This window comes from Trachypithecus francoisi, unplaced genomic scaffold, assembly GCF_009764315.1.
Source record: "Trachypithecus francoisi isolate TF-2019V2 unplaced genomic scaffold, Tfra_2.0 Lachesis_group10, whole genome shotgun sequence".
In the NCBI taxonomy this organism is placed as follows: domain Eukaryota; kingdom Metazoa; phylum Chordata; class Mammalia; order Primates; family Cercopithecidae; genus Trachypithecus; species Trachypithecus francoisi.
Genome location: NW_022681455.1, coordinates 29,541,027 through 29,567,780, shown reverse-complemented (window position 1 = coordinate 29,567,780; position 26,754 = coordinate 29,541,027). Strand labels below are relative to the sequence as shown.

General features: G+C 44.9%; 2 protein-coding genes, 1 long non-coding RNA gene, 1 other non-coding gene and 1 pseudogene across 7 annotated transcripts in view; 1 reads left to right on the top strand and 4 right to left on the bottom strand.

Moving 5' to 3' along the window:
- Positions 1-18,800, top strand: part of GABBR1 (gamma-aminobutyric acid type B receptor subunit 1) — a 43,864-nt gene extending 25,064 nt beyond the window's left edge. For 2 of the 4 annotated variants that reach the window (XM_033216546.1, XM_033216548.1), the window contains 7 exons: positions 303-419; positions 517-624; positions 1,057-1,150; positions 1,833-1,960; positions 2,541-2,669; positions 2,893-3,036; positions 3,804-5,283. In XM_033216546.1, the coding sequence (XP_033072437.1) occupies positions 303-419; positions 517-624; positions 1,057-1,150; positions 1,833-1,960; positions 2,541-2,669; positions 2,893-3,036; positions 3,804-3,977 (894 nt within the window). In that variant the 3' untranslated portion in view covers positions 3,978-5,283. Of the gene's footprint in view, positions 1-302; positions 420-516; positions 625-1,056; positions 1,151-1,832; positions 1,961-2,540; positions 2,670-2,892; positions 3,037-3,803; positions 5,284-6,237; positions 6,353-17,746; positions 17,876-18,603 lie in introns of those variants that run through there. The other 2 variants (XR_004438622.1, XM_033216547.1) reach the window with 2 other exon arrangements.
- LOC117086919 lies at positions 8,211-8,931 on the bottom strand. The gene is made up of 3 exons (XR_004438623.1): positions 8,864-8,931; positions 8,489-8,612; positions 8,211-8,307 (listed from the first exon to the last, which is right to left on the bottom strand). It is a non-coding gene; the product is annotated as an uncharacterized LOC117086919 (long non-coding RNA).
- LOC117086918 (olfactory receptor 2H2) lies at positions 18,268-19,765 on the bottom strand. Its single transcript, XM_033216549.1, has one exon. It carries the CDS (start codon positions 19,283-19,285, stop codon positions 18,347-18,349), a length of 939 nt encoding a protein of 312 aa, XP_033072440.1. The 5' UTR covers positions 19,286-19,765; the 3' UTR covers positions 18,268-18,346.
- A 4,771-nt stretch (positions 19,766-24,536) lies between these two features.
- LOC117088514 lies at positions 24,537-25,608 on the bottom strand (annotated as a pseudogene).
- LOC117088872 lies at positions 25,249-25,335 on the bottom strand. Its single transcript, XR_004439390.1, has one exon. It is a non-coding gene; the product is annotated as a small nucleolar RNA Z195/SNORD33/SNORD32 family (small nucleolar RNA).
- Positions 25,609-26,754: the final 1,146 nt, after the last annotated feature.

Genomic DNA, 26,754 nt, shown 5'->3' with positions numbered 1-26,754 from the left:
CCAGAAGTGTTCAGGCTGTAACTTATAGATAGTGGGGAGTGGGTGGAGGTTTTTGGCCACTAAAGCCAGGAGGTTTTAGCAAGATCACCTTGGTGGTATGGAAGTAGAGGGTGGATGGGAGGAACTGTTCAAGGTGGGGAGACTGCCCTCTCCCTGCCACTCCCCATCCTGTTAACATTTTCCCATCCTCCCTGTGTCACCATGTGCTCCCTGCCCACACTCCCTTAGGGTTCTGCCCATCCTTACTGCAGTCCCTGCTACTACCCTACCCTATTCTGCCTGTGCCCTCTCTTCTTTTCTAGGCCCGCCTCTGGCTCCTGGGCCTGGGCTTTAGTCTGGGCTATGGCTCCATGTTCACCAAGATTTGGTGGGTCCACACGGTCTTCACAAAGAAGGAAGAAAAGAAGGAGTGGAGAAAGGTGAGTTGCTGCCCAATCCTTAGCCCCCTGATCCTTGGCTCCTGGGGCACAGAGCATTTTCGCCTGATGTGCCTGTTCTCCCCACATATTTATCCAGACTCTGGAACCCTGGAAGCTATATGCCACAGTGGGCCTGCTGGTGGGCATGGATGTCCTCACTCTCGCCATCTGGCAGATTGTGGACCCTTTGCATCGAACCATTGAGGTACCGCTGGAGAGGAGGTGCTGTGGTCGGGAGAATGAGCAGGGCTCAGTGGCCATCAGGGCCCAGGGGTTGTGTGTGGTCTCGAGGGATGAAGCTACTTGGTGAGAGTGCCTTCCTCATATTGGAAGCTCTTCCTTTCCTTCCTAGAAGGAGCCCCTCATAGGCCTCCAGATTCTGAAGAAAGAAAGATTCCTCCAGATAGCTGAAGAAAGGAAGGGGTGGGGATCTGGGAAGGGTGTGTAGAACTTCCAGGCATCAGGGAAAGTGGGGAACAAGCACCTGCAAGGGTTCAGGAAAACATTCTCAGGCCTGGAGTGAGATTTGGCATCCGCATTGAGGGTCTCATAGGAGAACAGCTGGAAGCCAGAGAAGCATTGAGGAGAGGAGGGGAGGCTGGCAACCATCTTTCTTGTGACCTTGTTTCTCCCCTAGACATTTGCCAAGGAGGAACCAAAGGAAGATATCGACGTCTCTATTCTGCCTCAGCTGGAGCATTGCAGCTCCAGGAAGATGAATACATGGCTTGGTGTGTGGGATGTGGGCAAAGGAGGGCAGGGATGCACAAAGGCAAGAGGGAAGGCAAGGGCAGAGGACTTGGAGGGAGAGGGGTCTTTGGAAGAGGAGGTAGAGAGCTTCTCAACCCAGTTTGAACACCCTACTCTTTGTTATTGCACTAATCTTTTCTGAGAATAGGGGAGAGTTGCTCTTTTGCTATGAGGAGCTTAGGGCCCAAAGCACGGATGAAGAACTTGTGTTCAGCAGAGGGACAAGTGAGGGTAATCTACCTCCAGACCCGACATTATCTTCTAGATCCCCCTTGGCCTTATTAACATTGTTCGATTCATGGTCACAAATGGCAAACCTACCCTCTGCCTGGAAAACCACCTTCCCCCCTGGAGGGTAAGGGTGAGGCATGTGTGGCCCAGACTGGCCTATTTCTAGATATTCAGCAAGCTTTTGCCTGACTGACAGCAGCTTGCCACCATTGCCTTCCTGTGTGAATCCCATGAAAAAGTGACGAGGTCTGGGCAAGTTGGGTGGACATAGGGGGTGGGGGATACAGGGTGAAGTTTGCTAGGTCAGAAGGGCTGGATTGGAGAGGAGGGCCCCTTTTCCACTGCAGAGTAGGTGAAGGGCAGAGAGGGGATGGGGATTGAGTGAGGAGCATTGTGGTCCTTGTCGCTCAAGTGACTCTCCTGTCATTCTAGGCATTTTCTACGGTTACAAGGGACTGCTGCTGCTGCTGGGAATCTTCCTTGCTTATGAGACCAAGAGTGTGTCCACTGAGAAGATCAATGACCACCGGGCTGTAGGCATGGCTATCTACAATGTGGCCGTGAGCATTGACCCCCTGGCATTGACCCTGTGGGCTGACCACCGCAGCCCAGATGTGATGAACTAGGAAGAATCAATGCTAGATCTGGGATCGGTTGCTTAGGAGTCTTAAAAAGTTTGTTAATTCTTCAGGTTTACAAAGCACTTTACAGTTTACTAAGCTCACTGTAGACATTGTATCATTAATCTTACAGCTACCCAATGAAGTAGATATTAGTATCCCCACTTTATAGGTGAGGAAACAGAAACACAGAGAAGTTAAATTGCTTGTCTGTGGTTGATGGACTGGACTCTGTTGACATTTCCTACCAGGGACCGACTCTGGAGGACCTGGAATGTGTGCATAGAGATCCTGGGAGTTCCTGCCTTGAGGGGAGTGGTCAACCAAGAGTGAAAACTGGTTTGGGACAGTTTGAGATTTTTCTCAATCTGTATTTCAGGATGATCCTGAATTTGGATCCTTTTCAAAGGGAAAGTTCACCAGGAAGCTGTCTGCATAGGCTCCCTCCCATGGGGAGTAAACTCTGGATCTTGTCTGAGCCTGCAGACCTGAGACTCCCTCAATGTGTCTTTCCCTCTAGGTCCTGTGCCTCATCACCGCTCCTGTCACCATGATTCTGTCCAGCCAGCAGGATGCAGCCTTTGCCTTTGCCTCTCTTGCCATAGTTTTCTCCTCCTATATTACTCTTGTTGTGCTCTTTGTGCCCAAGGTGAGGTTCTATTTTTTCTCTCACCCTCTTTAGTCCCATGTTCCCTCCCTCCCTCCTTCCTACAGTACTGAGTTCCTCTGCCCTTCCATTCACCCTCCTCTCACTCCTCCCCTTGTTTGGGCCCAACTCTCTTATCAGCATTCTTTCCACCTCCAACTTTCCATCAGCCATTCACTAGTACAGTCCCTGCTGGGCCACCCCACACCCAAACATTTGCTCCCAGATGCGCAGGCTGATCACTCGAGGGGAATGGCAGTCAGAGGCGCAGGACACCATGAAGACAGGGTCATCGACCAACAACAACGAGGAGGAGAAATCCCGGCTGTTGGAGAAGGAGAACCGCGAACTGGAAAAGATCATTGCTGAGGTGCGGGGGTGGGTGTCAGGGTGGGGTGTTGGAGTGGTGGGGTCCAAGAGGCTTGTGTCTTAGCTCGGGTTGTCTGAAGCCAAGCCTGAGGTACAGGGTCAGATGTTCTTGGTTCATGGAGGGAGGGTCCTAGGAGAACAACCTGTAAGGAGTGAGTGGAGCAGGATAGGGGAGGGGAAAGGGCTGAGCAAGATTCTGTCTCAGGCAAAATCCAGTGTTGGTCTGACAGGTGGAGGGGCTCTGGAGTGGGAGCTATGTGGTTGACTCAGCCTCCTTAAGGCAAGAGGATGGCTGTTGGCTGTGGGTGGCAACTGAAGAGAGGCAGCAGTGAGCCTCTAGTAGTCAACACTCACAGCAGCTGGGTGTCGCATGCAGCCCCAGCATAAAGGACCTGGGCAGGCGTTCACTGTGCCCCAGGCTGTCATTAGGGACTGGTGCAATGCCAAAGAGAGGGATGTTCCAACCGGGTTGACACAAATCTCTCTGATTTATTGGAAGCTCTGTGCACTGACTTTTCTCTCCTTCCGCACTTTTTCCTTTTGTTTTTAAATTCTCTCTTATTTCCCTGATCTCATTTTTTTATTGGTATCCCCATTATGTTCTCTGGCTTTTCTTGTTCTATTTTGATTTCTCCTTTTAATTTCTTCTGTCCACTTACCCTATGTCCTCCCCCCTACATTTTTCTGTGCCCTTCCTCTCTTTCCTTCCTCCCCACCCCTTCATCACCTCCTCTTCTCCTACTCTCCCAATTGTGCTTCTTCCTCCAGAAAGAGGAGCGTGTCTCTGAACTGCGCCATCAACTCCAGTCTCGGCAGCAGCTCCGCTCCCGGCGCCACCCGCCAACACCCCCAGACCCCTCTGGGGGCCTGCCCAGGGGACCCCCTGAGCCCCCCGACCGGCTTAGCTGTGATGGGAGTCGAGTGCATTTGCTTTATAAGTGAGGGCAGGGTGAGGGAGGACAGGCCAGTAGCGGGCGGGAAAGGGAGACAGGAAGGCCAGGGGACTCAGGAAGCAGGGGGTCCCCATCCCCAGCTGGGAAGAACATGCTATCCAATCTCATCTCTTGTAAATACACGTCCCCCTGTGAGTCCTGGGCTGATTTGGGTCTCTCATACCTCTGGGAAACAGACCTTTTTCTCTCTTACTGCTTCATGTAATTTTGCATCACCTCTTCACAATTTAGTTCGTACCTGGCTTGAAGCTGCTCACTGCTCACGCGCTGCCTCCTCAGCAGCCTCACTGCATCTTTCTCTTCCCATGCAACACCCTCTTCTAGTTACCACGGCAACCCCTGCAGCTCCTCTGCCTTTGTGCTCTGTTCCTGTCCAGCAGAGGTCTCCCCACAAGTGCTCTTTCCACCCCAAAGGGGCCTCTCCTTTTCTCCACTGTCATAATCTCTTTCCATCTTACTTGCCCTTCCACACTTTCTCACATTTGTCTCCCCCTGAATTTTGCTTCCTTTGGGGGCTCATTCTTTTCGCCAAGGCTCACATGCTCCTGCCTCTGCTCTTTGTGCACTCACGCTCAGCACACATGCATCCTCCCCTCTCCTGCGTGTGCCCACTGAACATGCTCGTGTGCACTGCGTTTTTCTCATGTGCTTTCTTCATGTTCAGTCACATGTGCTCTCAGGCACCCTGCATTCACAGCTACGTGTGCCCCACTCACGGTTATGGGTCTGCCCTTGAGCGTGTTTGGGTAGGCATGTGCAATTTGTCTAGCATGCTGAGTCATGTCTTTCCTGTTTGCACACATCCATGTACTTTCCCTGTGTACCCTCCATGTACCTTGTGTACCTTCTTCCCTTAAATCATGGTATTCTTCTAACAGAGCCGTATGCACCCTACCCTGCACATTGTTATGCACTTTTCCCCAATTCTTGTCTGGTAGGGCCATCCACACCCTCTCCTCATCGCAGAATCTCCATTTCTGCTCAGACTCCCCCCTTCTCCATTGCATTCATGTACCACCCTCAGTCTACACTCACAATCATCTTCTCCCAAGACTGCTCCCTTTTGTTTTGTGGTTTTTTTTTGAGGGGAATTAAGGAAAAATAAGTGGGGGCAGGTTTGGAGAGCTGCTTCCAGTGGATAGTTGATGAGAATCCTGACTAAAGGAAGGCACCCTTGACTGTTGGGATAGACAGATGGACCTACGGGGCGGGAGGTGGCGTCCCTTTCACACTGTGGTGTCTCTTGGGGAAGGATCTCCCCGAATCTCAATAAACCAGTGAACAGTGTGGCTCGGCACCTTGCACTCTTCCTGTGAACAGAATGGGTTTCAATCCAAGAAGGAAGGCTCAGAGGACTTCAAGTTCATGAAAAGGCTTTGAAGCAGAGGGTGAAAAGAGGTGTTTTATTGATCCATTGAGGGCTTAGCAGAATAAAGCAGGACGTGATTAAGTCTGAGATTAGTGAGTGAGGACACTACTGGTTAAAAGTGTGGGCTCTGGAGTCAGACTGCCAGGGCATCAGATCCAACCACATGCAAACATTTTCTTAGTCTCTATTCCCCATGTCCTCATCTATAAAAATGAGAATAACAATAATAATACATTCCTCCATATGTTGGGTACAAAGACTATATAAATTGTGCATTCAGGTGCCTAGGATGGCCCTTGGGCCACGGTATATATTGCATGAATGTTAGCCTCTGTCCCTGCTGTTTAATGAGTTCCTCGACAGTAGTGGGCATGAATTGGGAGCCTGGAGCAAGTGCCTAAGCGTCCCCTCTAGGGACGCTCCTTCCCAGGAACTAAGAACAGTAAAAGAATGATGACTGCTGGAAGGTAATGGATGAGATGGCCACTGAGTGCTTCCAACCTTAAACATCTTTGTCTAGGAACTCTGAGCATTTTGGAAATAATTTGCTATCAAAATGAAAAAAATTTTGAATGGACAAGGGCCAAAACACTTGCCTGAGACTTTAAGCATTTTTTATGTCGCCTTGGAGAGTGCTTTTTTGAAGCTCAACTTTTCTTTTACTTTGGCACTGATTTTTAAAATGATTCTCAGATTTTTGTAAGAGAGCTGCAAGGGTTGGATGGGCCCCTGTCATTCATTGACCAGTTAAGTGCCAATTTCTGAACTTCCACTAAAGCATGAGCTGGTTGAATCTTAGACCAGTACTTGAAAAACGTTCCACTGTGATTATCCACCTGGGACCAGTTGGACTTAATGTGAGTCTCTCTTCTTCCCACAGTGGAATATCCTCTAGGAAAAGAGAAGAAGCCAATGGAGTAGATAAGCCTGCAGTGTGGAAAATGAATAGTTGGCATCAGAACAGCAGCAGGAGGCTGGGCGCGGTGGCTCACGCCTGTAATCCCAGCACTTTGGGAGGCCGAGGTGGGTGGATCACGAGGTCAGGAGTTCAAGACCAGCCTGGTCGAGATGGTGAAACCCTGTCTCTACTAAAAATACAGAAATTAGCTGGGCGTGATGGTGGGCGCCTGTAATCCCAGCTGCTCCGGAGGCTGAGGCAGATAATTGCTTGAACCCAGGAGACAGAGGTTGCAGTGAGTTTGTGCCACTGCACTCCAGCCTGGGCGACAGAGTGAAACTCCATCCCAAAAAAAAAAAAAAAAGAAAAGAAACAGTAGCAGGAGCTGTAGAACAGTCATGGGTAGAACCTAAAAGACCCAAATTATCATCTTAAACTTGCATTGCACTTAGGTGGGCTGTAAATTATAAACAAAGGGTGAACAGTTCTACTGGGGCCAAAGGTGAGCCAGACACTCTGCTAGCAGGAGTGCAGGAGTCTCAAGCCAGATGGTGGGACTAGCAGAGTGCCCAGTGCAAAGGGGTGGGAAGGAGTGAGATTGAGGATATTATAAAGGTACTTAGAAGAGAACTTGTAAGATTGTTACTGGCCAAATTTAAAACATGACTGAGCACTGTTTCTCATACAGGCCTCCTACTAATAAGAAAAACAATTTTGAGATAACTGCTTGTTTGAGTTCACAGTTAATGTTCCTGATGATTAAGATCAGTTGCAAACGTACATCTGTCAATGCTCATCTGCAATCAGACTTCATGTATTCATTTTTGAAAGTGTCTTTTCAGGGAGAAAGGTGCTATTGATTAGCACTAATACTAATTATTAATGTATTATTATATATAATTACAATGAGATAGATATATATACACATACACACACATATATATATACACACACACTCAATGATATTTAAGTAATGTATAATTGTACCCCAAGAGGCGCAAAGGAGATGTGTTGCCAGGTGGAGAGGCTACCACTTGGCAGTTCTGGGAGGACTTGCTCCCAGGGCTCTGTGAGGCACGCTTTGCATTTCCAGCCCTGCCTTAGTCAGGGTAGGGTTCAGATCACTTTCTGACTTTGGCATGTCCTGGAATGTAGACTGCCTGCAGGCTTCCATGTCCCCTGCTTTTCCCTGACTTAGCCTGTTGCCTCCCTGCCCTCCTGTTGGTTGTCTACCAGTGGAGAGCATTTTGTGCGCACTTGGTTGCTATATTAGTTGGGTTATCTTCAACAAGTGTTGATGGTGAGTTGCTGTGGCAGGTGCTTTGCTTGGCACTGAGGCAAAATGGGGAGTAAGATGGCTTTCAAGGGTTGTACCTTCTCAACATGGGAAGATGACCAGTGAGCAGAAAAACAAATAAATGAGATCACTTAAGAGAGCAACCAGGAGTGTTAGGCATCTCACAACCATTAGCTCTGGTGTGAAGGACAACTCTAAAAGCGAGGGAATTGTGTGTTCATTTTCTGGGGTCACAGAGCTACTAAGGAGCAAAGCCAGCATTCAAACTGCATATATTATTATCTATTGCCACAAAACCTGTTACCCTAAATGGCTTCAGACAACAATAATCATTTATTATCATGGTTTTTGTGGGCCAGAAATTCAGATAGGGTACAGTGGGGAGGGTTCACCCTGCTCCGTAGCATCTGGAAGGTCAGAAATCTGGTGGCTGTTGTCGTCCGAAGGGTCCTTCACTCAGTGTCTAACGGGGGTGTTGGCTGTTGGCAGAGACCTCAGCAAGGGCTGTCAGCTGAGCCTTTCCATGTGGCCTGGTATTCCTCATGACCTAATGACAATTCCAAAGGCAAGTGGAGGCAGTTGTAGAGAGCCAGCCAGGTTTAAGCTGTATTTATTTATTTATTTTTCCTGACAAAGCCTTGAAAGTCACGTAGCATCACTTCTGAGATATTCCACTGGTCCAAGCAGTTGCAAGGCCATGCCTAGGTTCAGGAGAGGAAACACTTCACCTCTTGGTGGGATGAGCGTAAGTCACACTGTAAAGAGAACATGTGGAATGGGACAAATGTGTGTTGCAGGCTTCTTTGGTAAAAGCAATCTGCTGCATCTGGTCTGCCTGCTACAAATCCAGTGTTCATTTCATCTTACCACGTTCTTTGTCCGCCCTCTGAGCTGAACACCCTAGCCTTGTATATTTGCTGTCATGCAGCCTCTTACCAGGCCCTAGATTCCTCTGGACGCTTTGGGGCCAGCTGTGATCTCACCCCAGCAGAAAATGGGAAGTGTTGAAGATGGTCCTGCCAATTGCTTCTCCCACAGTCCTTGGTAATTTTAGGATACCCTGGATAGGCAACGTTTTGTTTATCCACTCAGGGTTTTGAAGCAGATAATTCTGTGACTTTGCCCTTGAGGGAATCTATCACTTGACATGAAGCTACCGTAAGGTAGGCTTCATGTTAAGGGAGGCTGTCACTTGAAGGCAGGCGGAAAGGTGCTATTGATTAGCCACCTCATGGTGGTTTCATGTTAAGTGACAGCTTCCCTCAAATGGGATGCTACTCAAAATACTTAACCAATATGGCATCCACTTACATGGCTCCTTGGAGCATGGAAGGACATGCTAGAGACTGTCCTGGAAGGTGAGTTCAGCACTAGCAGCAGCTGTGATAGGGACACGTACTGAGGCCTGTGTGGGCTGGACACTGGGACTGTGATGCAACAAAGCTAGGGAGACAGATGCAGAAGCAACATCATGTGGCCTGCGGAGTACATTCCCCAGGTGTGTGTAGGGAGTGTAGGAAATAAAATCCTTTTCCTCTGCCTGTCTTAGGTTCTCCAGCTGCGGCTGTGTAAATTAGAGTGGCATAAGACAGATTAATGAGAGAAAAACAAATAGAAGTTTATTAACATTGGCTTCATGCATGTACACATGGGAGTACCCAGTGGTGAACAATGCAAAGGGGTAGTTAGAATAAGGGCTCATGGCTGGGTGTGGTGGCTCACGCCTGTAATGCCAGCACTTTGGGAGGCCAAAGCGGGGGATTACTTGAGGTCAGGAGTTTTAGACCAGCCTGGGCAACATGGTGAAACCTCGTCTCTACTAAAAATACAAAAATTAGCTGGTTGTGGAGGCAGGAGAATTGCTTGAATCCGGGAGGCAGAGGTTGCAATGAGCAAAGATTGTGCCGTTGCACTCCAGCCTGGGTGACAAAACGAGACTCTGATTCAAAAAAAGAAAAAAAAAAGGGAATTTGGAGCTCATACAGTTGCCCCTTGAACAACTTGGGGCTTAGGGTTGCCGATCCCACAGACACACGAAAATCTGCACATAACTTTTGACTCCAAACTTAGCTACTAATAGCTTACTGTTGACTGAAAGTCTTACCAGTAACATAAACAGTTGATCAACACATATTTTGTATGCTATACGTCTTATATATGTATTCTTACAATAAAGCAAGCTAGAGAAAAGGAAATGTTATCAAGAAAATCGTACGGAAAATATATATAGGGCACTATACTGTGTTTATTGATACCTTAAGTTTACATCATTTACATGATGAATTGTCTGTCTGAAATGGCAGCAACCCCAGCAATGGACCTCAATGGACCTCAATCTATGGTGTATATCAAGCAATTCAACTTTTTATAGAGTCATGACTTTTCTCTGCTTCTTGGGAGAACTTCCAGCATCACTATTGACACTTCCTATGGGTCCTATGGTGTTATTTAAGGTTTATGGTATTGCTCTAGACATGATGAAATATATGCAAGAATCTTGAGCAATCACTCTTTACTGCTATACACAATTTACTGGATAGATGAGCTGCTCATGCAGAGATGATTAGTGTCACATGGCATTTTAGGCAGATACTTGCAACAATTGAGCTCATTGCAATGGTAGGAGGAAGTGGCTATCAAATTACAGTAGAACAGTATACACTACAGTTAATTTTTTGCCATTATGATTTAATTCTGTATCTTTTGTTAAGCTTTCTCTTGACTTTGGCTCATATGTGGTCTGTAAGTGTGTGCATAAGTTTTGATAAATTCTGTTTATTTTTTGAGACAAGGTCTCACTCTGTTGCCCACGCTGGAGTGCAGTGGCATGATCTTGGCTTACTTCAGCCTCAACCTCCCAGGCTCAGGTGATCCTCCTACCTCAGCCTCCTGGGTAGCTGGGACTGTAGGTACATGCCACCATGCCCAGCAAATTTTTTGTATTTTTAGTAGAGATGGGGTTTTGCTATGTTGCTCGGATTGGTCATGGACTCCTGGATTCAAGCAATCTGCCCACCTCAGCCTCCCAAAGTGCCTGGCCAAATTTTTGTTTTTTATAGTAGATTTGTGTATATTTTTTGGTAGTATCTACATGTATTTTATACATTTATGTGTTGATGAGAAAAGCCAAATATGTAAAATATTTGAAGAGGTTTATTCTGAGCCATTTATGAGTGATCATGGCCTATGACACAGCCTGAAGAGATCCTGAGAAGATGTGCCCAAGATGGTTGGGTTACAGCTTGGTTTCGTACATTTTAGGGAGCCATAAGTCACTGACAAAGACATAAATCAATACTTGTAAGGTATACATTGGTTCAACTCAGAAAGGCGGGACATCTCAAAGCAAGGGAGCTCACAGGTCATAGGGGTTATTCAGATTTTCTGGTTGCCAATTGGTTGAGAAAGTAAAGCTCTGCCTAAAGAGTTGAGGTCAGCAGAAAGAAATGCTTGAGTTACGATAAGGGGGCATGTAGGTGACGCTGGGGGAGATGTTTGTGGATGCAAAGATTCTTGTTATGTAGTTGAAGCTTCCAGGCCTCAGAAATAATATCGCACCTTAAAAGACATCAGACTCTTATTAGTAAAATTAGTAAAATACATCAGACTCTTATTAGTAAAATCTCTCCTGGATCAGAAGAATACCTGGAAGGGGAAGGGGATTCTCTACAAAATGCAAATCCCCACGACAAGAGATGGCTTTGCAGAGTCATTTCAAAATATGTCAAAGAAATATATTTTGGGGTAAAATACTTTGATTTCCTTCAGGGCCTGCTATCTGTGATGTGATGCTATACCAGAGTCAGGTTGGAGTTGACTATTTTATTGCCACAGAGAATCTTTTGTCAGTCTTATGATCTCTATTTTAATGTTAATGCTGGTCAGTTGTCCCTAAACTCCAAAGGAAGGAAAGTAACACTGGCATGTCTTACCTCTCTTCCTGTCAGTTGGGGAGCTGAGAATTTTATTTTTGGTTTATACATGAGATACTTTTCTCTTATTTATTTATTTTTTTAAATGGAGGCTGGAGTGAGGTGGCGCAATCACGACTTACTACAGCCTCAACCACCTGGGCTCCAGAGAGCCTCCCATCTCAGCCTTCCTAGTAGCTGGGACTACAGGTACGTGCCACCATGTCCAGTTAATTTTTTTTTTTTTTTTGTAGAGATGAGGTTTCCGCATGTTACCCAGGCTGGTCTCCAACTCCTGAGCTCAAGCAATGCATCCATCTTGGCCTCCCAAAGTTCTGGGATTACAGGCGTGTGCCACAGCACCTGGCCTGTTAATTTTTCCAATGTGTCTAGGCTATGGGGTTTGTCTGTTTTTTCAAATTGTCACAAATCTCCAAAAACTTTTTCAATATACTTACTGAAAAAAATCATGTGTGAGTGAATCCATGGAGTTCAAACTCGTGTTGTTCTTAGCAACTGTATACCATCTTGGCTAGGTAAAGGAAAAGGAGTTTGGGGCTTCGGGGTGAGTGATAGATGGGGAGGCAAGTTATGGCAAAGTGACCAGGAAAATATGGAACAAAGTGGTTTAGTAAGGTTTGTTATGCAGATTTAAACTGATGTCTTCTCCATTAGTAAGAGTTGTACCTTTACAGATGTAAATTTATTTACAAAAGGAAAACTGGTACCCTGTTTTACAGCATTCTCTAGTCTGATGATTTTCAATTGTTAGCTCAAAATAATCCATATGCTAAAGATAGTTTGAGGTGGCATATACTGGTACCCTTCAAGGGGGAGCGATTAATTCTGCATAGGAGGAGCCAGAAGGTTTCCCCTTCCCTGGGAGAGAGAGAGATAAGACAGGGCTGGGCCCTACACATAAGTATCTATCCATGATTCAGTGAGCCCTTCAGATGTTTGAGTTTTTTTTTTTTTTTTTTTTTGAGATGGAGTCTCACTCTATCTCCCAGGCTGGAATGCAGTGGCGTGATCTCAGTTCACCGAAACCTCCACCTCCTGGGTTCAAGTGGTTCTTCTACCTCAGCCTCCCAAGTAAGGGGATTACAGGCACCTGCCGCCTGCCCTGGCTATTATTATTATTATTTGTATTTTTAGTAGAGGTTTCTTTATTTTTATTAGAGACTTCATATTTTTAGTAGAGATGAGGTTCTTGAATAATGTTCCTTTAAGGCTTCCAACTCACATGTCATGTTAGAATGAATAGTTAAGTGCCTGCCCTCAGGAGACTTAAACCATGTAGGTTTGAAACATCTGTAAGGGATTTTTTTTTTTTTCCTAGTTGTGTTCAATTCAGTAGTTTCTGTATCTTTCTGAAATAATCCCTACCTTCCTCCTTAATCATTAATCATTTTGCTCCCTGGTGTAACTCCTTCCCCCACATCTCCCTATCTTAATGCACAACATGCTTATTTCTGTCTTTAGTCTTTTCTGTTATAGAACCAAACTGGGGTCTGCTTGCCTGATGCAATAAAACCAGATACCTACACCAAGGATTGCGCCAAAGAAAGAAAGGCATTGATTGCAGGACACCACGCAGGGAGGACCAGGCAGCTAAATGTTCAAATCATGGCCTCCCTGATGTCTTGCAGGCATGGGTGTTAGTGGCAGAATGTATCAGAGTTATATGGCATAAAAAATATGTTAGCAGCTGCGAATCTGTATGAGTCTGCAGCAACCTCAGTTTTTGCCTCCTCAGAAGAAAGAATCTGACTGAGGGGCATAAGGCCGAGTAAGAGACTGAGGCAAATTTTAGAACAGGAGTAAAAGTTTATTAAAAAGCTTTATGGCAGGAACAAAAGGAAGTAAAGCCCACTTGGAAGGGGGCCAAGTGGGCAACTTGAGAGATCAAGTGCATGGCTTGACCTTGACTTAGGGTTTTCTGTGTTGGCATGCTTCCAGGGTCCCTTCTCCCTGATTCTTCCCTTGGAGTGGGCTGTCTGCACTAGCAGTGGCCTGCTAGTGCTTGGGAGGGGCCACATGCATGGTATGTTTACTGGCGTTGTACGCATGCTCCCTTGAGGCATTCTTCCCTTACCAGGGAGTCTTATTATAAGGTTATAAACCAGTTAATGCTGCCATTTCCCCTCTTAGTCCCCATGCATGAGCCCACTTGCCCAACTCCTGAGATCTTATCAGTTTCAGGTTTTTCTATTTATTGGGAGACTGTTTTTTCCTGGCACGGACTGTGACCAATTATTATTTTAGAGACAGCTTAACAACCGCCTATCACCTGATGGTTGCCTGTCATTCCTGGTGGGGAGGGAGGCCCTTTCCTGCCCTGCTCATGTCTGACTAACTACTGTAGCACAGGTTTTTAAAGGCAGGGGTAAGGCAGTGTGCAGTGGCTCACACCTGTAATCCCAGCACTTTGAGAGGCTGAGGTAGGAAGATCACTTGAACCCAGGAGTTCAAGAATAGCCTGGGCAACAAAGTGAAACCGCAACTCTACAAGAAATCAAAAAATTAGCCAAACATGGTGGCACATGCCTGTACTCCCAGCCACTCAGAAGGCTGAGGTGAGAGGATCCCTGGGCCCAGGAGGTCGAGGCTGCACTGAGCCGTGATTGTGCCACTGCACTCCAACCTGGACAACACGGCAAGACCCTGTCTCAAAAAACAGAAAACAAAACAAAACAAAAGGCAGGGGTAAACTTCAGAAAAGCAGAAGCTACAAGGAACATTGTAAATCAATGCATGGAGGTTCCACATTTTTTTTTTTTTGAGACGGAGTCTCACTCTGTCACCCAGGTTGGAGTGCAGTGGTGCGATCTTGGCTTACTGCAAGCTCTGCCTCCCAGGATCAGGCCATTCTCCTGCCTCAGCCTCCCGAGTAGCTGGGACTACAGGCTCCCGCCACTAGGCCCGGTTAATTTTTTTTTTTTTGTATTTTTAGTAGAGACAGGGTTTCACTGTGTTAGCCAGGATGGTCTTGATCTCCTGACCTCATTATCTGCCCACATCGACCTCCCAAAGTGCTGGGATTACAGGTGTGAGCCACCGTGCCCGGCTTCCACATTGGTTTTGATCTAAAGGGGTGGGATATCTTGAATCGGGCTTACAGGCTATAGATAGATTGAAAGATTTTTCTGGTCAGGTATGGTGGGTCATGGCTGTAATCCCAGTGCTTTGGGAGGCCAAGGAGAGAGGATCCCTTAAGACCAAGAGTTTGAGACCAGCCTGGGAAACATAATAAGACCCTGTATCTACACATACAAAATTTTTTTGAATTAGAGGCTGAGGCGGGAGAACTGCTTGAGCCTGGGAGGTTGAGCTACAGTGAGCTACGATTGCAACTGCATTCCGGCAGTTGGGTAACGGAGCAAAAGCCTGTCTCAAAAAAACAAAAACAAAAAAGCCCCAAAATTTGCAACTGGTTAAGGAAGAGAAGCTTTGTTTAAAAATTTGGGGTCCAGTAGAAAAATGTTAACTGGCTAGGAGGTGTTACTTTCTCCAAGCCCCTCAGGAAGAAACTTAGAACAAAGAATGACAGTTAAAGTTCAGTCGTCATTTTCCTGTCCTCTGAGGTCTATGCCAGCAGATCCATTTGGTGGGGTTCCGAGTTTCTGAGACAACTCAGAGACATATGTTAAGATGTTATCTTTAGTTTCTATGAGGAAATCAAACCTATTCGGAATGCTTAACTTCCTTGGCTGTTGTCTTAGGCTGCTATTACCTTCTTGCTTATCAAGTTGCTACTTATTTCTCAGAGCTAGCTAGATGCCTGGAATTTTCCTTGAAGAAACTCAGGATTTTGCTTTATTTCCATGCTTGGGAGTTCACAGGCCCCTAAAAAGGGGGTCTCTGCATCTCATTCCCACACAGTCAGCAAATATTTCTTATTAATTTTGTTTACTCTTCTGTGGTTCAAACCTCTAAGAAGATGTCTATGATCACTGCTGCTCCAAGCACTCACACACTTTTTTCTTCAATTCTGTATTCCTGTAGACTCTTATTTGCTCCAGTTCAGTTGTGTAACTGTCATGCATGCTGGCACTATGTGTCTGACCATCCCTATTTTCGTTGGACATTGTGGGGGTTGTGATTGAGTAACCTTATATTGGATTTTCTCACAGAGTATCCAATAGATGACTGTTACATGGAAATTGAATGAATTTGGGATAAGAGATGTTAGTTTTAAGGCCTATGTTAAACCATTTATTCAACAAAGCAGATTCTTTTAGACTGCTTTATTTAATTCTCTGTTGCACTTTCCATAGAGTCTGTCTAGAAATGATTTTACTATACACAAACATTACAGCCTCTGGCTGTAGGGAACTGATAAACAGGAGAAAAGTATAGACATTTCTAGGTGCCAGTAAGAGAAAGAAGATAAGAGGGGTTCATAAAAAAAGGTCTTACTACAGTGATTTGAAAAGTGGAATTAAGGTTAGCTTACCTATAGGGCTGAGATTATGATTATGATTGTTTGAGACGGAGTCTCGCTCTGTCGCCCAGGCTGAAGTTCAGTGGCATGATCTCGGCTCACTGCAACCTCCGCCTCCCAGGTTCTCCTGCCTCAGCCTCCTAAGTAGCTGGGATTACAGGCGTGTGCCACCACTCCCAGCTAGGTTTTTTTTTTTTTTTTTTGTATTTTCAGTAGAGACGGGGTTTCACCATGTTGGTCAGGCTGGTCCCGAACTCCAGACCTTGTGATCGCCTGCCTTGGCCTCCCAAAGTACTGGGATTATAGGCGTGAGCCACCGTGCCTGGCTGATTAGGATTATTAAATATAAAATGGGGGCTCTACATTAAGATTAGGATATGCTCTAATGAGGTCAAGGAGACAATAAGATTAACACAAGGATGGCTAGAATAAAGATTAGGATTATAAAAGAATTAATATTGTTGTTCTGTGCCAATGCCAGGGTAAATGTTGAATAAAAATCATTTTATGTTGGAACTAGAAATAAAACTAAGATTTTCTTTTTTCTTATTTTATCAGTGTGTACTCAAAGGGAATTTGGTATTGCTGCCCTTGCCAGGGAAAAGCTGGGAGACAGCATCTGTGGGATTGGAACCCCAGAACCTTTTAGATATTCCTTTGGAGAGTAAGATTCATTCATTCATTCATTCCTAAAACTGGGTGCCAGTTTTATGCAAAATTCTGGTCCTTGCCTTCTGAGAGCCTGAAATCTAGTGGGTGAACTAAGCCAGAAACACACACACAATGAACTGTAACACAACTTTTTCCAAAAGTTTTATTGTTCTATTGTTTCTTATGCTTTGAAGTATTTGAAAAACTCTTATTTTAAGGAAGCAAAACCCCTTCGGCTGGGGGATCATTTAGATATAGTTTTAGATTGAAATGATTTTCTCAAAGCTTGTTGAGAAGTTGAAGCTTTTCACCTGGGCTCGGGAGGCATTATTTGTACCAAAAGGCAAGGTTAAGAGCATGGAGTCTGGAGCCAGTTTTCCTGGGTTCAAATCCTGGCTTGCACATTTTCAATTGGTAACATAAATTCTGTGTTTTAGTTTTTACCTCTGAAAAAGGACAATAATATTATCTGTTTCATGGTGGTGTTATAAGGATTAAATGAGTCAATATGTGTAAATTACAGGCGGTTCCTGACTTTGACCATTTTTTGACTTAATGATGATGCAAAAGAAGTACATTCAGTAGAAACTGTACTTTGAGTACCAATATAACCATTCTGTTTTTTACTTTCAGTACAGTATTCAGCAAATTACATGAGATATTCAAAACTTTATTATAAAATAGACTTTGTGTTGAGGATTTTGCTGAACTGTAGGCTAATGTAAGTGTTCTGAGTATGTTTAAGGTAGGCTAGGCTAAGCTATGATGTTTGGTAGGTTAGGTGTATGAAATGCATATTCAACTTACAATATTTTCAGTATATGATAGTTTTATCGGGAGGTAATATCATCATAAGTCAAGGAGCATCTGTTCTTTAAGTGTTACTTGGGTTATCATGACAATTACATAAATGCTTTATAGTATCATAACAATACCTATGTCTTTGAGCAAAGTACAGTTCGGATGACCCTGGAGCAGAAGTCTGGGATGTCACATGCAATACCATATTTGGCCGGTAGATGACACCAAGGTCCACAATGTCAAAATTGTGCCAGCCTAAACATTAAGATATTTTTGTGTCTTTCTAGCTCCCCTTTACCTGCGATTTGTGGGCATTGTAAGGGAAGAAATAGGACTAAAGAAGCTAATTTACATTATTAAAGCTAATCTACAAATTTCCTTTGTAAGGCTCAAGCCTGAAATACTGAGATATTTGATTATGGTGTGAAAGCAACAGTGTGTATTTGAGAGTTGCCTGACTGAAAATTATGGGGCCTGGATTTCAGTTCTGATGCTGTGGACATTGTGTGTTCCTGGGTGAGTTTCTGAACTTAACTGGGTTTCAGCTTCCCCTTCTCTTTTGCTGTTATTTGAGGAATAAAATAGAATGAGAATGCAAAACAGACATATAACGAAGTGGAAAAACATGAGGGAGAAGCAAAGAAGATGTGGTAGGAATTAGAATTGGAGGTGAAGGAATAGTGGGCATACGGCAAGGGAGGGGAATTAAAAATGGAAATGATAAAGGCAGGAACATGACTATGGAGGCGAAGACAAAATAGAAAAATATAAAATATTATACTTAATGCCTATAATTTGTCACATAAAGATACCTCCCTTTACTACATTTCAGATGCTGTCTCTTGTACGCATACACACAGACATGTGGCTTTCATCCATTCTCGCAATGTAATGGGTGTGAGGAAGGCAGAGGGTCAGGGAACTCAAACTTTCTGATAAAAGCACATAGAATCTCCTCTCTTTTAAAGCACATTAAGCAGCTCTCCCTTAGCTTTGTGTGGGCCCCATTTCCTTCCCCAGCAATCTCCTGAATGCCCTGGTTACCTCCTTGTTCCTCAGGGTGTATATGAGAGGGTTAAGTAAAGGAGTGCCCACTGCATAGAAGAGACCAAAGAACTTGCCCCTCTCTTGGGCATAGGGATTTTTGGGCTGGAGGTAAACAGCAATGACTGAGCTGTAGAAGAGGGTGACCACAGTGAGATGGGAGGAGCAGGTCTCAAAAGCTTTCCTCCGCCCTTTTGCAGAGTTAATCCTCAACACTGCCCAGGTAATGGCTCCATAAGAGACAAGGATGAGGCTGAGAGGCACAACCAAGATGAAGACACTGGCAACAGCCATCTGGATCTCATTGTAGGAGGTGTCCCCACAGGATAGTCGAATTAGAGCTGGGACCTCACAGACAAAATCATCCACCTGCCGATGGGGGCAGAAGGGCAGGCGCAGGGTGGATGGTATCTGGACCACTGATTCCACCAGCCCAATGACCCAGGCTACAGATGCCAGCTGCCAGCACAGGCGGGGGTGGGTGATGGTGGCATAGTGGAGAGGCTGGCAGACAGCCACGTAGCGATCAAAAGCCATCACTGTCAAGAGGATGCACTCAGTGGTCCCCAGGGACAGGAAGATGAAGAGCTGAACAGAGCAGCCCAGGAAGCTGATGGTCTTCTTTGGGCCCCAGAGGTTAACCAGCATTTGGGGGACACAACTCGTGGTGAAGCAGAGGTCCAAGAAGGAGAGGTTGGAGAGGAAAAAGTACATTGGAGAGTGGAGCCTGGGGTCCAGCACAGACAGCAGGATGATGAGTGTGTTGCCCACCAGGGTTAGGAGGTAGGAAGTGAAGACAACCATGAAGAGAGTCCTTTCCAGTGCTGGGTGTTTAGAGAAGCCCAGAAGAAGGAAGCCCATGGGGGAGCTTTGGTTAACCATGGTCTTTTCTTGTTTGTACCTGGAAGGATGAGGCTGTCACCCCAGTGTGATTCAACTTGTCTTATCAAAACTCAGCCTGGGTGTTTGTGAGGTCACAGCAGGTGGGTGTTTCTCTTCTGTCTCTGCTCACCCAGCCTCCCTTTCCCAGGCTCATCACCATCCAGCAGCTCCTTCTCGTTCCCTGTTCTTTCTGGTCAAACATTGTCTAGTGAGAATGAGGAAACCATGAATGTACTGGACAGCGGATGGAGACTCACACTGGTGCCTCTGACTTCCTGGGTGAGGGCAGAGGAGACTGATTTAAAACAGCATTAATTAATTCATTCATTCAAGGGAAACTTATTGAGTGCCACTATGTTCTGAATGCTGTTCTAGAGTTGTCTCTTATTTATTGGATGATCTCGTAATGTATATTGAATGAATTTTCTGATAAGTTGTCTCTGTAGGCTCAATTATTGCTGTATTGGTTGAATGAATTTTATAGAACTCTGTACATTCCATTTATTTTGTATTTTTTCATTTGCAAGTGAGCTTATCAGAGACAGTGTTTTATCTAAGAGAGATTTTGTTTTGTTTTAAGATGTCTCCAGAGGACATCCAGGTTGTCCTGGTCTACGGAGAGACCAGGTTGGTTGCCCTGGCCTTTTTAGCAACCTAAGTTGCTGAACCAACTGACCTGAAGGGAGGGGTGGAAATTGGTCCACATACTTTGTCCTTGCCATGAGTAGCTTACAAGTAGGAGGCGAGAGTGGCCACAAGCATGTTAAAATCACCAGGAGTTCACAGGAACATTATGGAAAGACTCCAAGAGTCACTCTCCCTAAATCCTGTGGTCTTTCAGACACCACCAAAAAAAGAGTCCAAAATTTAAAGGCCAGTGACACCAATGTACTGGGTGAATGAGAGTAAAGGTTCTGTAGGATGACTGACCTATTTGGTCGGATATATCAGGGAAAGCTTCCTAGAGGAGGTGGCTGGGTTTTTTCCTTAAAATGGAGATGTATTGGGGCATAGAAGGTCAGCTGAGAGCTGGAGGTGGGAGACTAAAGCCACTCTGGCAGGTCAGAGACAAGGACTCAGGGTCTTACAGGACCTTAGGAAGGCCATGAGGGGAGCAGAGGAGATGGTGGGCCACCCCACAAACGTGCCATGGAGTTCAGAGGATGGCAGGAGTGTTTTCCTCTTACAGGGTCTCCATGTTGTATTAAGTTCTATCACATCTCCTTTTTTGCCAGGACTCTCTGCCATTGTCTCTTCTTCCTCTTTCTCCCATTATTCTTTTCTTTCTTAAAATATATTTTTAATGTTTAAAATATTGTTACATATTTAAACATAGTATGAGTAAGGCAAATTACAGTTTAAAGAATAATAATGTCAGGGCCGGGCGTGGTGACTCACACCTGTAATCCCAGCACTTTGGGAGGCCGAGGCGGGTGGATCACAAGGTCAGCAGTTCAAGACCAGCCTGACCAACATAGTGAAACCCTGTCTTTATTGAAAATACAAAAAAATCAGCTGGGCATGGTGGAGGGTGCCTGTAATCCCAGCTACTTGGGAGGCTGAGGCAAGAGAATCTCTTGAAACTAGAAGGCAGAGATTGCAGTGAGCCGAAATTGCACCACTGCACTCTAGCCTGGGCAATGAGAGCAAAATTCTGTCTAAAAAAAAAAAAAGAAGAATAGCGTCAACCCCTGGTACGCCCATCAAGCAGGTTAAGGAACTGAGCAAATGTTTCAAGTATCTTAGAAGCTTCTGTGTGCCCCTCCCTGCTCTCTCAATTTCTCACCCCCTCAAGACGTCACCACCATTCTGTTTTTGTTTTTTTTTTTTTTTAGACGGAGTCACATTCTGTAGCCCAGGCTGGAGTGCAAAGGTGTGATCTCTGCTCACTGCAACCTCCACCTCCAGGCTCAAGCTATTCTCCTGCCTCAGCCTCACAAGTAGCAGGGATTATAGGCGTTCATGACCATGCTCAGCTAATTTTTGTATTTTTAGTAGAGATGGGGTTTTGCTGTGTTGGCCAGGCTGGTCTCAGACTCCTGACCTCAGGTGATCTGCCCGCCTCAGTCGCCCAAAGTGCTGGGATTACAGGCATGAGCCACCGTGCCTGGCCTCTAAAATTTTGATTATGCCTTCACTTTCATTTTTTGAGATGTATTTCACATACCATAAAATTCGCCCTTTTGAAGTGTGTAATTTAGTGGTTTAAAGTATATTCACAAGTTGTGCAACCAACATCATTTACTTCCAGAACATTTCATCACCCCCAAAAGAAACCTCATGCTCATTAGCTGCCGCCCCCCTCCTTTGTTTTCTTTGTAATATAAAATTATTTGCATGTAACCTTAAACAATAGCCAACTGTTTCTTATTCATCCATCATGTGTCATCCTAAATAATTTTCTACATTTCTAACTTTGTCATTATCTTGGCATTTTACTCCTTTCCTTTCTCTGCTATATTGCTGAATCTCTTTAGATTACACCTTTTTAGTGACTCTTTGTTTCCCTTTCCCTCTTTGATCTCTGTCTTTTCCACTCACATTATTTTTCTCCTACTCCTTTTCCTTCTGATATATTCATGCATTGGTCTGTGCATTTATTCATTTCTTAAACCCCAAAGTGCCAGCATTGTGTTAGGAGCTGGGGAAGGAGTTGGGAGGTCCCTTGAAAGGGGTTTATGATAGGCTAGTGACCATGACCTACCCTTGCTGTTAGTAAGGTGTTTCCTGTGTGCCAAGCATGGTGATAAACAGCTCCCTGAACATCTGGTTCTCATAGTGACCCTACAAAGAGATATAATTATCCCAATTTTACCAAAAAGTGAACAGTCACAGACAAGATAAGAGACTTGTATAAGGTTACCTAGCCAATAAGTGCTAGGACTAGGATTTTAGAATATGTTTAACTCCAAATCTGGTGCTCCAGTGTTGAGGATAGGTGGAAACTGATATCTCAGAGCCAAAGAGCAAAGGTTCTACTTACCTTCAATCAAATAAAAATCTCTTCTGCTACCAGCAATCTCCATAACAGAGCTCTTAATTCGCACCCAGCCTCCACTTGTACATCAGGAAGAAACAAATAAATAAATAAATAAAGAGTAATGGGCATCCTTGAATGGGCAACTGCATCTCTGGTCACAATAGGGATTGCTAATGCTGACCATCTGGCACTTTTCTAAGCACACATGTGTGTGATGAGCTGGAGCTGGCTGAGACTATCTCTTGATTAGTAAAATTTAGGAATTTTGTGAGACAGTTATTAAACCATTGGTGGCTTGAGACAGCCATGTCAGGAATATTTACACTATGAAAATTGGCAAACACTACAAATTAGGGCTCTCCCCATCTGCCACCAACCAAGATGTTTATTAAACATTTAGCCTACACTGCTGATTGTCCTTCACAACTGTGCGTATTATTCTCTTCCTTCCAATATGAAGAAGTTGAAACAAAGAAATGTAAATAACTTTCCCAAGGCAGTAAGTAAGCACCAGAGCTGATGGTTGAACCCAAATCTGCTAACTGTAGAGGGTGTGCACCAACCAAAGCCCACCAAATCTCTGCAGGGAGGATGAGGCCAAGGTCAGAACTTTGCCATTGAGTTCTTTGACATCGAGTTCTTTGCCAACAATCCTCCCCCTCCATCTAGGGAGAGGTGCACCTCTGTTTTAGTGGCATTGTTTTAGTGGCATACCATGCCACATGGTATGGTGGTAGAGAGAGGGATCCCATGGAGGGAAAGCGCTCATTAATTCTGCTGAGACCCTAGGGTCCATAGCCCACAGACAATTCATTAGCCACTAATTATGGTAAAGGGGGCAGGGGAATATCTATAGGAAATATGCCAACAATAGTCATCACTGTGGTAGGTAAAAGAGGTCCCTCACTGCTTCTTTCTGTCAATAGGAAGAAAAAGGACAGTGTCTCTCTTCCCCACCACATCCAGTGAGTCCCAGGCATCCTGATAGTCCTCTCAAGCTTATGATTCATCCATTCAGAACCTCAGTTGTTTAAGTTCTCAGCTTCCTCCTTTTCTATTTAATTCTGTGATGGATCACATTGTAGTAACAGATAATTATAAAGCTCTGGATTTGGAGAGTACTTAGGACATTTAGCCAATCTTCATATAACTGAATCGTTATGCTTCTCTTCAATTAAAAAAGAAGCCTATGGGGTCAGCTAATAAATGGCATGTACTAGGTCCATGGATCTACCCAGTAGTCATTTCTGCAGCCTTTAAATCTGTAACTGGAATGCACATGCTTGGCAGTTGGCAGAATCCCCACATAGTTCTTTAATCTGTGGAGTAAGAATTACAGATTGAGGTGGAAGCCCTGAATCTACACCTCTTACCACAAAGACAGTGAATCAAGAACAATATCACAATTCAAGGGAAATGGCTGATTGATGCCACCTTTAAAGGATGTGAGGGTTTGTTCCTATCATAGTTCACATTTAATTCACCTGTCTGGTCACTACAAAAATCAGATGCATCTTGAAAGGTGACCAGACTAGCGCAAACCCAACCAAGAAATAGCTGTAATTGCAGCTGTTGTGCCTGATTAACATGGTTTCAGGTCCATGTTATATAGCTATTAATCTGCTGAATAATGTGTTCTTTTCTTTTTGAGATGGAATCTCACTTTGTTGCCCAGACTGGAGTGCAACGGTGCGATCTTGGCTCTCTGCAACCTCTGCCTCCCAAGTTCAAGCGATTCTCCTGCCTCAGCCTCCTGAGTAGCTGGGACTGCAGGCAAATGCCACCACGCCCGGCTAATTTTTGTATTTTTAGTAGAGGGTTTCACCATATTGTCAGGCTGGTCTAACTCCTGACCTCGTGATCTGCCTGCCTCGGACTCCCAAAGTGCTGGGATTACAGACGTGAGCCACTGCGCCTGGATGAATGTGTTCTTTTCAAATACTATCAGGAAGAAAGACCAAAGGCAGTTTGAATTTACAGGGTATGGATATAAGTGTACATTTACATTCACATTTTTGCTTCAGTACCATGTTAAAACTCTCCCATTATAATAGGGTCCATATAATAGGGACATGGATGTGCTGCAACTCCGGCAAAAAAGCCTTGATTTCTATAGTGTAAATATTCTCACCATGGCCAATTTTAAACTGTCAATGTGAGATTACTGAAAATGCAGAGTTTTAGAGAAATGTACAGTAACACACCATTACACAGAAGAATTTATAATACAGAGGGTTTTTTTTTTTTTTTTGCATGAACAAACGGTCTTTATTAGGCTAAGACCAGAAGTCCATGGGTCTTGAGGAGACCTGTGTGTATTTGTCAGTTTTCTTTTTCATGTTCTTTTCCGCCTATTTCTGCAGACTCATAAGCTGTTTCTTCTTCTGGTAGTGGATCTTGGCCTTGTCCTTCCTCTTCTCCAGGGTGGCTGTCGCTGCCTGGTACTTCCAGCTAACTTCATGAGCCGGGTGTCTAGGCAGACAAACTTTCTCGTAGGCTTCAGACACACAGCCTTGAGGGCAGCAGGAACCACTATCGCTTTTTCTTGTCATAGGGCGGCGGAATGCCATCAGACACCTTGAGGTGGTTCAGGGTGGCCTGGCCTCGCTGGGTCTTTTGGGGCAGCCGGCCTTGCACCATCCACCAGAAGATGCCTCTGGGGCCGAGAAATGGCAGGGCCTCGAGAAGGGTTGGTGTTCATCTGCTTGTGGAGAAAGGCCTGCGGAAAGGCCAGGTACTTCAACTTGTTTCTGTAGAAATTGCCAGAAATGTTGATGCTCTCGCAGCGCACGACCACCACCTTCTGGCCTAGAAGGAGGGAAAGGGTTGGGAAGTGCTGAGGGTGCCACTCGAAGGCTGTCCCTCTACCTATGACTGCACACAGTGATGGGCAGAGCGGAGTTCATGTTTAAATTAAAAGACAACCTAATGGAAAATCACTTCTGAGCCAGGAGGACCGCACTCAAGGACTGGGAGTCGCTGGCAGGTCTCAGAGCAGCAGTGCATGGGGTTGGTCTCATGGCCATGAAACTCAAATGAAAGATGGTGATTGTTGCTCATCACCGATCCAGAATATTTTTATTATACAGACAACAGCATTTAGTATTTTTATTATACAGACATAACAGATATAAATAACCAGAATAGTATAGAAAATATGGTAAGATAAATACCTAGAAAATGAAGAGCTTAGGGATTTGTTACCTATGTCTTAAAATAACTTATTAAAATAATAGTCATGTTTAACAACTGATTTGCACAATTTCTGAAAATTTAACTGTTGGCTCTATAAGGCAGGATGAACTAGCTGCAACATACCACTGAACGTGGACCTTCTGGACATTCCACAAAACATCACATTGTTCCACTGTATCAACAATATCTTATTAATCAAACAGAACGAGCCATGAGGGCAAGCATATTGGCGACACTGGTAAGACAAATGCACTCCAGAGAGTGGGAGATATACCCTGTGAAGATTCAGCATCCTCCACATCTTTGAAGTTTTTAAACTTCGTGCCAGGATATCCCTCTAAAGTAAGAACATATTATTGCATTTCACACTTAACACCACTAATGCAGAACTGGAAAGAGATGCACAGTAACACACCATTACACAGAATAATTTATAATACAGGAGTGTTTTTTGTTTGTGTGTGTTTTGGAATAAACAGTCTTTATTAGGCTCAGACCAGGAATCCATAGGTCTTGGGGAGACCTGTGTGTATTTGTGAATTTTCTTCTCCACGTTCTTTTCCGCCTGCTTCTGTAGCCTCATGAGCTGTTTCTTCTTCCACCAGTGAGTCTTGATCTTCTCCTTCCTCTTCTCCGGGGTAGAGAATGCTTGGTTGTCCAATTAGTTTCTAGAGGAAGCATATTCCACACTCATGGGAATACCACATGGAACAGTTTACTAGTGACTGACTGAAGCCCGGAGCAGACATGGGGTCTGCAGTTGTTCTAGGCTGTCATATCAGCCATGTGGTACTGCTTTGGCCGTGTGACTTAATAGACTTAATAGGCACTAAAGGTATCAGTGGTGGGAAAAGATACAGTGTGGCATTTTGGGCAAGCCTCAAAAGGAAAATCACAACATAGATCCCCGGGGTTCTTGATCAAAGCTATGCTGTCTGCTGCAGAAAAGTGAACTCCATTAGGAAACAAGTCCTAGCCTACTCTTGGGCCTTATTAGAGACAGAGCTCCTGATCATGAGACATCAAATGGCCATGAGGCTAGGACTGTCCATCATGAGCTGGGTCCTGTCAAATCAATCAAATGATGAGGTCTGGTGGTGACAACATCATCAATTGGAAGAGAGAAGTAGTATATCCTGGATCAATTGTGGGCAGAACTGGAGGGCAAATGCAAGGTGCTGAAGTGGGGGACCAGACTCCCATGTCCTCCACACTGTGGCCTTGGTACTTCCCAACTTGCTCATACCAGTGGCTCATGGGAGTGTTCTAGTTATTTATTGCTGCATAACAAAAT